The 13,616-nt window shown below is 40.8% G+C and overlaps 2 protein-coding genes across 2 annotated transcripts; both read left to right on the forward strand.

Annotated features, from left to right (window-relative positions):
• Positions 1 to 85: 85 nt before the first annotated feature.
• LOC129180010 (potassium voltage-gated channel subfamily V member 2-like) lies at positions 86 to 5,965 on the forward strand. Its single transcript, XM_054773987.1, has 2 exons — positions 86 to 1,527; positions 5,064 to 5,965. Exons 1-2 carry the CDS (start codon positions 199 to 201, stop codon positions 5,328 to 5,330), a joined length of 1,596 nt encoding a protein of 531 aa, XP_054629962.1. The 5' UTR covers positions 86 to 198; the 3' UTR covers positions 5,331 to 5,965.
• A 4,734-nt stretch (positions 5,966 to 10,699) lies between these two features.
• Positions 10,700 to 13,609, forward strand: LOC129180011 (purpurin-like). The gene is made up of 6 exons (XM_054773988.1): positions 10,700 to 10,845; positions 10,966 to 11,080; positions 11,208 to 11,344; positions 11,434 to 11,546; positions 12,140 to 12,352; positions 13,288 to 13,609. The coding sequence occupies exons 2-6, from the start codon at positions 10,967 to 10,969 to the stop codon at positions 13,296 to 13,298; spliced, it is 588 nt and encodes a 195-aa protein (XP_054629963.1). The 5' UTR covers positions 10,700 to 10,845; position 10,966; the 3' UTR covers positions 13,299 to 13,609.
• The last annotated feature ends 7 nt before the right edge of the window (positions 13,610 to 13,616 follow it).

The following is a 13,616-nucleotide window of genomic DNA, read 5'->3' on the forward strand; positions in this document are numbered from 1 at the left end:
GTCATGTCAGCCTTGGAGATCAACAGGGGATAATGGTATTTAGATGTCCTGTAAGCACATGGATCCTCTCAGTCAGCAACATTAATGGGGGCATGAGGCATCCTGCTCATGTCCTCCACGCTTAGGCAAAAGGGTATTAGACAGAAGTAATGCTGGCAGGTTTGAGTGCTCTGTCTGCTCTCCAGTCTGAACACTGACATGGGGAGCACCAGCAAGGTGGTCCAGTTCTTCAACAGGCGACAGAGTCTTTTCCCAAACTACAAAGTCACAAATTCCGACATCAATCGAAGATCTTCCGAGACTGTTTATCCGTTAGCAAAGGAGAGGTGTGTGCGGACATGGAACTCCATGCAAGATCTGAGCAAAGACATCTACGACATCTACACCGAGTATGAAGATGAAGACGATGATGCCCAGCACGGTTGTTCCAGGCAGATATGCCCATCCAAGAATTATATGATCAACATCAATGTAGGTGGGAAACCTTTCCAGATTGCCTACAAGATGGCGGCCAGGTACCCTAAAACCAGAATAGGACGTCTGGCCACCTACACCGACCACAACATGAAGTTGGATCTGTGTGATGACTACACCGTCAACAACAATGAGTTCTTCTTCGACAGAGACCCCGACATCTTTCACAGCATCTTCAACTTCTACCGGACAGGCGTGCTGTGGATCAAGGATGAGCTTTGCCCCCGCAATTTCCTGGAGGAGATCAACTACTGGGGGGTGAGGATAAAGAACACCCACCGCTGCTGCCGCATCTCCTTCGAGGAGAGGCAGGACGAGCTGAACGAGCAACTGAAGATCCAGAGGGAGCTGGAAGCTGAGGTGGAGATTGAGGAGAATGAAGAGCTCTTTCAAGATATGTTCATGGGCCAGAAGCGACGAGCCATCTGGAACTTGATGGAGAAGCCATTTTCTTCAGTCAAGGCCAAGCTCATGGCGGTGGCCTCCAGTCTCTTTGTCCTGATCTCTCTGGTGGCCATGACACTGAACACAGTGGAGGAGATGCAGTACAGGACTCCAATGGGGCAGCTCAGTGGAAAGACCTACTGGGAGTATGTGGAGTCAATGTGCATTGCTTTCTTCACCATGGAGTATCTGCTACGCCTGGTGTCCACCCCTGACCTCAGAGCCTTCAGCAGGAGTGTGCTCAACACCGTGGACCTGATCGCCATCCTGCCTCAGTACCTGCAGGCCATACTGGAGTTCTTTGACAACGAGGAAAACTACATGAAGCACGAGGCCGACATGCAAGCGGTGGGGCAGGTGGGAAAGCTCGGTCAAGTCCTGCGGATCATGAGACTGATGCGGATCTTTCGCATTTTGAAGCTGGCACGACACTCCACAGGCCTGCGGGCGTTTGGGTTCACTCTGCGCCAGTGCTACCAACAAGTGGGCTGCCTCTTCCTTTTCATTGCCATGGGGATCTTCAGCTTCTCTGCCATGGTTTATACTGTGGAGCACGACATGCCTCATACAAACTTCACCAGCATTCCTCACGCATGGTGGTGGGCATCTGTAAGTATGTCTTTGTCAAATGTAATGTTTGACTGGAAGTGTACAACTCTGTCCATTTTCTATGTCACTTATCCTGTTCTGGGACACGCATCACAGCCTGTACACCCGAGACTGGTTGCCAGTCAATCACAGGGAACATAGACGAAAAAAACATTCTCACAGTCAACCCCAATAGACACGTCTGGCCGTTTACCACAATGTGCTCAAAATGTGCACGTAATATTGTGCGACTTTGCTGCAGAATGCTCTTCACTGCCTCCTTCTATTCCATGAGGCTTGAGAGTGAAAGTTTTCACAATTAAGTCACAGAAATAAGATACAGTATATAGAACTGAGCTTTTTGCAAGACTCACCATCCGGGATCACCTACAAAAGGTGAAAATCAAATTGATACGCCCAAAAAAATGTCCCCCACTCTCTCCAAACCGCTTTCAGCGGTTTCAACATTTGCTATAAAAGTGCTATAAAGAACCCTTCTCTTCTCTCTTCAGTATGCCTCACACATGTATGAAATGTATTTTAAAGTATAAGGTATAGGTAAAAGGTAAAGTATACAGGTATAGGTACTTACCACTTATGAATAAGGTAAGACGATTGGTCCATCCATTTTCTTCCGCTTATCTGGATCCGTGTCATGGAGGCAGCAGTCTCAGTAGGGAAGTCCACACTTCCTGGTCCCCGACCACCTCTTCCAGTTCCACTGGGAGGACACCAAGGCTCCCCCAGGCCAGCTGTGAGGCATAATCCCTCCAGCGTGTCCTAGGTCTGCCTCTGGGCCTTCTCCCAGCTGGGCATGCCCACAACACCACACCAGGGAGGTGTCCGGGACGATTGATAACAGATGCAATCAGAGTCACAATGTAGAACCGTGGTCTACAATGTTTTCTCTTGTGAGAGCTATTTTACAAAATGAAAATGGCCAAGAGCTACTAATTTTTGTAACATTTATTTTCATAGCGTATTTCAAACCAAACAAACTGAATAAGCTTGTTTTACCAGAACAGTAAAAAAATGCTGCTATCTGCATCTCACATTTTTTATTTCAGAATGCATTTCTTTCTCGTGTTCTCACATTATTATTAACTGAGAACCTGAATGAAAAGCAGGCTCTGGGGTGCCTCATGAGGTTGTGGGGTGGCTACCTGGTGCCCGTGGGCATCACGTTGGTGACCCCTGGTGTAGAAGTTACGTATAAGTTTCACTTCGGCATCTCAGAGAAACTATGATGCTTTCAAGGACCCCCAAACAAAGTGTGAAATCTCAATGCTTGACAAAAAACATGATCAGTGAAGAATAAAGACACAATCACGTAAAAACTGTGGATTTTTTAACAGTGGTACATGTATGCTGTACATTCCATATTACATTGCCTGTATTATCACATATTTGTAAATTACTCCCAACAGAGGGTGAATGAGGTGTTTGGAAAAAAAAAAAAATTCAAATGAAAAAAAATGTTGTTACTAAAAATCCGCTAATTTGCAGGGTCAAGAAGGCTGAAGCGCAAATGTGCAAGGATCCACTGTAATGCAAAAATGCAAGGTTGACCAGGGCTGTGTCTCAAATCAAATGCATCTGTTTGTACACTTCAATAAGTGGTTAAGTCTGTGTACTTGGTCCCTGAGTGGTTGAATTTTGACTGTGTAGTGCTGACTTCCTGAAGTCCATTCCTTCTTAACTCCTTTTTAAATTCTAAAATGCAACCACTCGAGTTAGTCTGCTGTGTAGCCAAGGTGGTGTCTATTGAAGATGGTAAGTGTCCATCACTACACACTCACCATTTTGGCCGTTCTGAGTGAAACATTCGGGTACTGACAGTGCATTGCATTTTGACGTACTTCTGATGTAATCAAAAGTGTTAGTATGGAAATGTGCTATGAGTCATGGTCCAGGAGATTGATAACTGACTGAAAATCTCTCAATACAACTACTACAAGTAATAATACCACTATTAATAATAGCCACAGCAGCATCAACAATGATACATTCAATGTTTACTGCTGGAATATGTAAAAAAACAAAAACAAAACAGAAGCACATTATGACCCATGGATTAGCATGATTGGCAAATTATAACCCTCAGTAAAATCCAATTTGGGAACACTGCGTTAGAGTTTTAACCTGGTACACATTTTTGGAGAGTGGGTGAAAGCCCGCGTACCAGCAGAGAACCCACACAATCACAGAAAAAAAACATACAAACTCCACACAAAACAACCCCAAATTTGATCTGAAATTTGAAGCCAGAACCATCTTGATGTCAGGCAGCAATGCAAAATGTCTTGTTTTTTTGCAGGTAGTTTTTCAATGTTATTTTAATCTCCAACCCAAATATGGTCACCCCACCAAACATAACTACTGTTCTTAACACTTGTGACCTAAATTTGTAAGCAAAACTAGGTGACTGCTACCCCACATCTCCACTTGGGAGTCAACTGCAGCCTTGCATCACACACACACCTCTATAGATGCATGACCATACTGTAAATATTTATTACCCCAGGTTCATCTTGCTGAAGGCAGACTAGCAATACATGTGAATACACCTCACAAATTGTGTCCAAATTCTGACAATATATTTTGTGTGAGCACCATTCTTATTTACCACTGCCCTCTTGAGTATGGAATTCACCAAACATGCACAGGTGAGGAGAGTTTCCCATGGGAGGCGATCATGCTCTGCTTCACAATGTCACACCGTACATGTTGGAATTCATGAACCGCAGATCCCCAGTGCAGTTGCGGCAGCCATCATGCTTATAGGAAAGACACAATTGTCGTAGTCCTCACTTGTGTTGCCAGCTATTGAGCTACTATCATTTGTTTCCCAATAAGAAGTGATTTTCCAGTTGTTTAAGAATAATCAACCATTAAATATCTTTATACAATAAGACATAAAGTGGTGTATATAATATGCTTGTTAAATGGCCTTATGGTCACTTTTTTTTAATTACCATCTTTCATCATCAACTGAAATGGGACCCTCTGGTCCTTAAAGACAGTCCCGCTGCCCCCATATATTGTATAAATCGTAATGTCAACTAACTATACAAAATGTATACATAAAAAATACGATTTGCGACGGTGGTGTCCAAAGTGCGGCCCGGGGGCCATTTGCAGCCCGCAGCTTGTCTTTCATTGACCCGCAGTTCGCTGTAGAAATAAAATTGTAACTAAAAAATCCAGCAAAAAGGCAAAATGTAAAGAGAAGAAACTGAAATGTTCTAAATGTTAAATACTATTATAATAATACTAAACTAATAATACCTCAACTAATAATAAAACAAAGGTTTGTGGTTTTTTTAAGTCTTTTAAAAAAATACATAAAAATATGAAAGTGGAATCCCGTATTCCTTAGATTTTCAATATGCGGCCCTCGGGGGAGAAATAATGGACACCCCTGACTTAGGAGGTTAGGACATGGAATATTAGTTTGAATAAGACTAATGTTCACAATATACAACTAATAAACCCACAGAAATCCTAATGACGTGTAAAGCCACGCTAAACTGATTTAAGATTGTGACTCCTCACAGGTCAGCATCTCCACGGTGGGATACGGCGACGTCTACCCAGAGACCATCCTGGGTCGCCTCTTTGCTTTCATCTGCATCGCTTTTGGAATCATCCTCAACGGTCTGCCCATATCCATCCTCTTCAACAAGTTCTCAGACTACTACTCCAAACTCAAGTCCAATCAGTACACGGCCTCCCTGAAGAAGCGAGGGAAAGTGAGGTTTGCCAAGCGGACCGCACAGAAGCTCAACCTCTGCTTTGCAAATGGCCGCTGTCATGCAAACTAAACTGGAACTCACTTGGAGAACTGTGTGGTGGTTCAGTGACTGATGGAGATTCTCTACTAGGCTGCCTGAAAAAACCTGAAAAGGCAGGCTGCAAAAGAAATTCATTAAAGATTGAACTGATCAACATTTCCTTTTTAAACCAGACATTTATATATATACTGTATATATATATATATATATATTTTATATTTTTCCAACTCAATACATTTACTTTGATGACCTTAGTCTTATATTACCCTTGACCACTGTATCCATCATGACTTGTTAATCATATTTACACACGGCAGAGACTATAGCAAGGTTTACAATGTTATTTTGTTAGTACATCAAAATGAAATTATATTTCTACAGTATTTCCAGTTGCAGTCAAATATTGTAGCATCCTGGGTTTCTTTCTTGCAGTATAAATATTGTCTGGCTTCAATTAGGATGAGACAGCATGTTAAGAGAATAAGAACATACTGTATATTTCCTATGCTTAATAACATTTTTGGCACCTTGATATGGATAGTGATGGATGGATGTTCTTATGATCCCCGTCCTTCACACAAGAAATGAGCATCCTACGATCCTAGGCAGCATGTAAATGTCACCTGTTTTTGATGATTCAGTGCAATAAACCTGTGTGCTTTTAATATGTATATATTCGGCTGTTTTTTTTTTTTTGTTTTTACCAGTTTAATGATCCTTGTCTTTGGTCCGTGTAGCATTCACATTTGAGCTCAAATGAACCGCCGTTGACTTGGACTGAGACCCATCTCTCAAGCTTTTTTGGTGCACACGAGGGTTCGGATGATTGTATTCACACTGGCCCATACAAACCGTATTAGCACAGAGGAAACGCACCAGTTTGTTTAACAGAACCAAACACGAACCGCACCTGTCAACTCGATCGTATTTTGCCCTTCTTTCCGCCGCCCTCCCGTTTTAATAGTTTGCCGTATTTGAACTTTTATGAAAAAAACCTCTCCGGTTCTGCCCGAGCAGCAACACTCGAGCAACATCATCGTAATATATCCTGTAGATGGTAAAGTCAGGCCTTCAAAATAAAAGAAGCGTGCCAGTAAAATAACACGTTTGCGTCGTAGTAGGCAGTCAGGTTTTTACACGGTGAGTGTGTAAATGACACCAGCACCCACGACACACGTTGCAAAAAAAACCATAATACTCTGAATTTCTCTTGTTTCCTCATGTTTTTCCGGAAAATATCCTAGTTTTAAAATTCAAATGTTCTCAGATATGATGTGAACGCACACTGTACTGAAATACAATACTGTAGTACAGGACATTTATTAAAGACAAATAACACATCATTACAATAGTAATCCCATCATAAAATACAAAGTTTGCAAACTGCATAATTGACATAATCAATATAAAAGAAAAATAAACAAATATTTTGCAAACATTCTTCTTAATGTCCACAGGGGGGCAGCATTACAACAATGATAACTTGCTGACAGAAGGGCTCAAGAAGAAGTCACTTTCTTCCCACAATCCTCTGCGGCGATAAAGTGACCTCTACTGCTAGCCTGATTAAGCCATGGCTCCCCCGGTTGTTGTGTCTCCATTGATTAAGGTTAGTTTTCCGTAATACTTCGTACAATACAGTAATTTTAATTTGTTGACGTAGTTATCTGTTTCCGCAGTTTAGCAGTCGCACAGAGTCAGTAGCTAACGCGCGTGCTAGCTAACGTTAGCTGTCACTGAGCAAGGTTTTCCAGCACAATGACTGTCAAAGTCACATTACTAAAATGTGTTGCCCCTTCAAACGGTGGTAATGTTAAAGCTTGTCATATTGTGTCAAATGTATAATTTAGTCTCGACTTGTTTATATTACGATGCGGGATAGGACTCAGTTGACACTGTAGTTACTGGCGCGTATGTATGAATGTATGAGGTGACACCTGTCCTCAGTGACGCTCAACTTTAATTTACATTTCAATATAGCCACCAAATAGTGGCTTGTGGATAAGGAGTCCTCAATGTGTCAGTGTCGTCACCTGTGTTTCATTCACCTTTGTATTCCAGACTGCGAGGTATTCGGCTTTGATTGTTGGCATCTTCTATGGCAAAAGGAGATATGGTAAGTTGTCCAAAATGTAGCCGCTGCAATACAAAAACACTACAAATTCCGTGATTTTCGTATAAATGTTCCCAAATACACGTTGCTCTGCTCAGAACACCTTAAGCCTATTGCAGCTGAGGAGAGGAGGATCGAAGAGGAGGAGAAGAAGGTCCGTGAGGAGCAGGAGCGCATTGCCAAGCAGATAGCAGAAGGTATTGTTTCAGATATGTTCCATTTTTGAATATTTTGTCTCCACGTGGTCAAGTTGCACTAATGTAAAATGTACTAATATACTGTCTCTGTTTTCCTGTCTCTGTACAGCGAATGAAGACACCATTCTGAAATAGGCCTTCACTTAAGTGGACAATTTTCAGTACTCCCACTCATTCAAGGGCAACTCAAGCAACATCAGTGCTCAGCCATTCACACCCCCTTCATGTGGACGTGTGCACTGTTATAGAAATCATTACCCGCTTCTGTTCCTGCTAGGAAAACCCTCTGTTAAGTAATGGCTCTTGAACTCCAAATTGATTGCAAAAGAAGCTGCACCCTCTAAATATTAAGTTCAGATTTGTTAATAAACCATGTCATAAACTGACAATGTACTTTTTTTTTTTTTCAATTTTCCCACAATATACATGTTTACTTCTCATTCAACCACTGTTACTGCATGTGTAGCACAATCAAATATTTAACCAAGAATGCTGTTCACAAATGTATTTGGTGGTAATAGTGGAATGTATGGACTTCATCTAAGAAGACAGACGCAAGTATAGCAGCCAGGTATCTGCTGAAGTTGCATTTATTTGTAGGGATTAGATGTAGCATTTTATTAAATAACATCCCACTGAATAAGAGCTGCTTGAGAAATTTTCTGACCAACAATGGTTGGTTGGAAACTTGTTCCAATTGTTTCTGTATGTAAGATGTAATTTAAACTGCTGATTTAGACAGTACAAGTAGATTATGCATGGTGAGCTGTTCAATGCACAGAGATGCTCGAAAACTAAGGGAAGACATCAGTACTTATGGCGTCACAGTGGCACTAAATTTGCTCATAGCTGCTTTTGTCGTGTGATGCTAAGAAAAATGGAAAACGAGTCCTAAGAAATACAATGTAGCGTATTTGCAATTGAGCATTCACGTCACTGCAAATTCAGATTTTTGGTTAAATTTTAATTTTTCCCAAAAATAGGTAGTTTTTTCCCACATAAAACATCTCACACTATATCGGTAATAACTGATGTGATAATACAGGTAATATGTACAGCACACATGTACCACTGTTTATGAAAATCCCACCATTTTTACGTTTGTCTTTATGCGTCACTGTTTTTTTTTTTTTTTTTCACCAAGTGTTGAGATTTCCTTCCTTGTTTGGCAGTCCTTGAACGCACCACAGTTGCTGTGAGATGCAAAAGTGAAGCTTATGTATAAATTCTACACTACAACTCCGATTCCATCTGGTCATCGATCTTACATTACCACTTATTAGTGATCAGTACTTAAACATTTAATACTTGAAAATGTGTTTAATAAGTGTGTGAGTCATATTGAACAGAGCAGGGGAGGGTTCTGGAACTGTCACTTTTATTGCAAATGTCGATCCAAAATTGGAGAAGAACGTCACGCTAGCAGAGGGGGGAGGAGCGAGCCGTGTGTCAAAAATTGACATTTTTACAGCAATGTAAATGACTCTTCGTCACTGGCGAGTGGTCTCGGATGTAACCCCTGCGAATAGCAGGGATCTACTGGAAACATTTGGTCTGTGGACGACAACATGCTAGTGACGTGACATGACTAGTCCAGAAAACGTGAGGTAATGTTAAAAAGGTAAGCATAGCCAGTGCTCATCAGCTCATAGTGACGAAGCTGAGTTAATGCTGCTGAACATCATGTCATGTTCTCACAGATCCAAACAGCAGACTAATCTTACCTTACCTGCACCTGTCCAAGTTAACAATAGCTTTGCGCACATGCCAAGCTGTCTACATTTAGCTGTACAACTACAGTCAAAAATAGCTTCTCAGAACATTTTTGACAATATGTGATTCAATCACATATAACAGTACATCTTCTGATTGTATGTACAGTATGATGTAACCGTGATAAGCACTCGCTCACCACGCCATGAGGTGCACCAGCACTAGAGCTATAGAATAACTATTATACTCGACACAGTCAAAGAGGTCTTCATGTAACCGCACGTCACGTCTGTCAGTATTTATAGACATGTTACTTAACAGAAAAAGCCACAGCCAACAGGTACACCTGAGCCTCTGCTGACATTACAGTCGCTCATCACCTTAAAAATGGATCCACATCTCAGCAAAGCTTGTTTGCTGCCTTTTATCGTATATACGTACAGTATGTGTCAGTGTGGTACATCAAGACGGCTTTACAAAGTGAGGGACTTTAACAAGTGATTTATAAATAATCTTGAAATTCTGAAATGATATACAGTGGATCTCTGCATATTCACCATTCAGCATTCAGTGAATTCATTGATATTTCATTAAAAAAAGTATATATGGGGGAAAACCCGCTTATTACTACAGTGGTAACACTTGAGTTGCACGGAAAGTAGTCCGAGGCCAACTTCAACGTGCTTGAGGCGGCGTTCTTTATATACAGTGAACCAGCTTGATATTTACACCTTTACTCACACATCACAAACCAACAGGAGCTTATCAACCCAAATACCTCCCTCACTCATGGTGCAACAAGACCAACAAGTAACATATGGACCACACATTGTTACTGTATGCACGGACTATGTGGGTATAGAAATAGACACTTATACACCAATATACATGTAAAACAATACTACTTTATACTCATTTAAACCCACAAGGCATGCTGGGTAACTTCCTGTTGGGGAAGTGGTGCAGTTGCATTGTAATAATAGCGGAATAGCTGGGATCTACTGTAATTAATAAAAATAATTCAGGTGATGAGCATAAATGTGTCTAACTACATCTACAATCTAACCATAATTAACACATGATTTTGTCTCTTTGGATTTACTTTATACTGTAGTCAATGATAGTCACAACACTGATATAACTTGATTTGTGTGGAGGCATAACAAAAGTAAGTTATGTATTCAATGCAATAACACACCACAAGCAAACACAGAATGCCCATGTGACCTGAGGCTCAGACTGATTCTTCCCTCTAGCACATCTGTCATTATGTATGTTCTTATGTAGCCCTGCAAACAATTACATAAAGCCTATACACTGCTGAATGTGAGGGTTCACCAGCTTATGCCAGGGGATTTTGTTAAATGGATTAACAGTAGATTTACACTCTGTATTTAGGTTGAAGACATGAAAATAAACTATGCGTCAGAGAGTACGTCGGGTATAAAAAGCTGCTACGCTGGTTTGTCACTCACAACTCTGAACCGGACCTTTCCAGCTTCAGCTTCACTTTACACCTAAGGTAGGATGATGCGGCCTTGTGGGGATGAGGCAGACTAAGAAATATGGAGTAGATGATATTAATCCTCTAATGACTGCAATGAGCAAACTAAACTAATGCGTTCACTTGACGTTTGTCTAGAATGGAATTCCAAATGTTTGCCCTGGTGATGTTGCTCCTGGCTAGTGTGGAGCAGAGCCTGGCCGACTGTGTGGTGGACAGCTTCACGGTCAAGCAAGACTTTGACCCTCAAAGAGTAAGTCCACATCATTTCTTTCAGGGAAAGACACATTCGGCAATAGATGATGGATAAATACAACTTCAATTTCTATTCCCATTGCTACTGTATCAGAAAACAGCATACTTTATTTTCCCCTTAACAGTATGCAGGAAAGTGGTACGCCCTGCAGAAGAAGGATCCTGAGGGTTTGTTCCTGCAGGACAACATCTCTGCTGAGTACACTGTTGGAGATGATGGCGCTATGGTGGCCTCATCCAGGGGCAGAGTCACTCTGTTTGGGTGAGCACTGGTTGTTGTTGTTGCATGGATTTAAAGCACTGAGAGATTCCTTCGTGCAAATGGGAAGTTTTTCTTTCCTTCTCTACCAGGTTCTGGGTTGTGTGTGCTGACATGGCAGCTCAGTACACAGTGCCTGACCCCGGCAACCCAGGAAAGATGTTCATGAACTACCAGGGTCTGGCCAGCTATCTGTCCAGTGGAGGTAAGGTCAAATGGCAATAAATAAATAAAAATTGCACCACAATTTAAAATTGTGAGAATTTGCCTCTCAAAATTCTAAATGGAATTGAACCCTAATTCATGTCATTACTTAAGTCATGTATCGCTATTTCATACTCTTTTACTGTATCCAAAATTAATGAAAACAACAAAGCTAGTAATTTGTGGCCCGTGGCACTTTGTAGATTAAACAAAATTAAACAAAAACATTTGAAAAAATAATGTTAAAAGGCACACTGTATACATAAAAAGCTGAAATGTTGATAGTAATAACTAATAACACAGTGCTTTGTATTTAAATGTCTGTATACTAGGATGTATAACTTTTTGTAGCGTTTTTACAGAAAAAAAAAATTATACAAAAATATCGAAGTGGCTCGCTGCATGCTTGATTTTTCAGTATGCGGCTGTCGGCGTAAAAAGTTTGGCCACCCCTGTCCTATAGTGTTCATATGTTCATATTTTTCTTATTTTCTTAAGTACTTTTATCTGTATCTGTTTCGATGTGGTAACCAGAACATTCCCTTAGTGAGACCAATGAATGCAAACTGCTCTTTTCACTCTGTGGTCCCCCAGGTGACAACTACTGGGTCATTGACACAGACTATGACAATTACGCCATCACTTATGCCTGCCGCACCCTGAAGGAGGACGGAAGCTGCGACGACGGCTACGCCCTGGTCTTCTCACGTAACCCCCGCGGCCTGTCCCCTCCTATTCAGAGGATCGTGCGCCAAAAACAGGAGGAAATCTGCATGGCGGGACAGTTCCAGCCTGTGCTGCAGTCCGGTATGTGTTCCTTTCTTTGAATGATCTTCATTTCATATGTTACAACCAGGGCTGTCAAATTATTCAAATTTATAAATCAGATTAATCCGTTTTTAAATTAGTTAATCCTGGTTAATCACTACTCACAACTATGTCTGAAATATGCCCATTTTTACTGTATTTAATTCACAAAAAGATAAATGACAGGATAGGATTATGTATACATTTGTATGTACCGTATTAGCATCTCCAAACGAACTGAATAAGTCAATCAAGCTAAAAGATGCCACACAAGTCTAAATATCTGTTTGTCACTAGTCTCTTCAATAGCAGCAGAACATTTGAATCACACTTTAAACCATGTTATGAGCAATCAGGGATTGCGTTCAAAGACATCATGTAATTTACTTGTTTTCAATGTATTTTCCAGTATCCTTAAATGTAGCAAATTGTACATCCAATTTAAGAGTTACAAAGCGAGTGATAAGAATATCCACTTCATGTTTTTCTTTATGTTCCTGTTTATTTACACACACACATGCATTATAAAGCCGTTTTTGTGATTTTTTGAGTTTTCCTGAATGCATCTCGCATTCTTGTCATGAGGAGGAGGAAGTGTCAATCCCAGGACAAACAGACTAGAGACGTGTGTGAGTTGGAGATACATAGAGTACAGTATATGGTGTTGGAATTGTACTGCTGTTGATGTGTTCAGGTCTGAATGAGGTTATAAAAGAGTGTCAGACTGTGTGACTGTGTGGGGACGTTCCACTGTGATTCTGTCTGCCGTCATAACAGAGAAGAGTACTTGCTCTGGTGCACCTAATTACACTAAAAAATCTAACATAATTAATTAAATAAATTAGTTACCGCAGTTAACGCATTATTTTTGACAGCTCTAGTTCAACTGTTTGGACATAACAATTAACCTTGCTTCTCTTATTCACTCTTATCAGGAGCTTGCTAAACTCCAACCAGGGATGAAGTCAGCAATCTATGAAGGTGGACTCCAGATTCAACTGTAACACCTACATTTCTGTTTTATGACAGAACATACATTCATTTAATGTTTGCCAAGATGTAAATACTACAGCATTTTAAAGCTCACTCTACTACTATCTATCTATCTATCAATCTATCTATCTCTCACTAGTAGAATTAATGTATTAAATGTGTAAAATTCCCCCTCCAAACGGCATTATCATTGTCACGCTGATGGGAAACACCTGTATTGTCTATTCATTCTGGACCAGTGGCAATAAATTTTGTAAGGAAACACGCAGTT

The sequence above is a fragment of the Dunckerocampus dactyliophorus genome, chromosome 4 (genome assembly GCF_027744805.1).
Source record: "Dunckerocampus dactyliophorus isolate RoL2022-P2 chromosome 4, RoL_Ddac_1.1, whole genome shotgun sequence".
Classification (NCBI taxonomy): Eukaryota; Metazoa; Chordata; class Actinopteri; order Syngnathiformes; family Syngnathidae; genus Dunckerocampus; species Dunckerocampus dactyliophorus.

Bases quoted from the DNA above. Each gene is read 5' to 3' on its own strand.
- LOC129180010 (XM_054773987.1), top strand. From the start codon at position 199: ATGGGGAGCACCAGCAAGGTGGTCCAGTTCTTCAACAGGCGACAGAGT. The intron at 1,528-5,063 runs GTAAGTATGTCT...GACTCCTCACAG, and splicing joins ACGCATGGTGGTGGGCATCT to GTCAGCATCTCCACGGTGGG.
- LOC129180011 (XM_054773988.1), top strand. From the start codon at position 10,967: ATGGAATTCCAAATGTTTGCCCTGGTGATGTTGCTCCTGGCTAGTGTG. The intron at 11,081-11,207 runs GTAAGTCCACAT...TCCCCTTAACAG, and splicing joins AAGACTTTGACCCTCAAAGA to TATGCAGGAAAGTGGTACGC. The intron at 11,345-11,433 runs GTGAGCACTGGT...CTTCTCTACCAG, and splicing joins GGCAGAGTCACTCTGTTTGG to GTTCTGGGTTGTGTGTGCTG.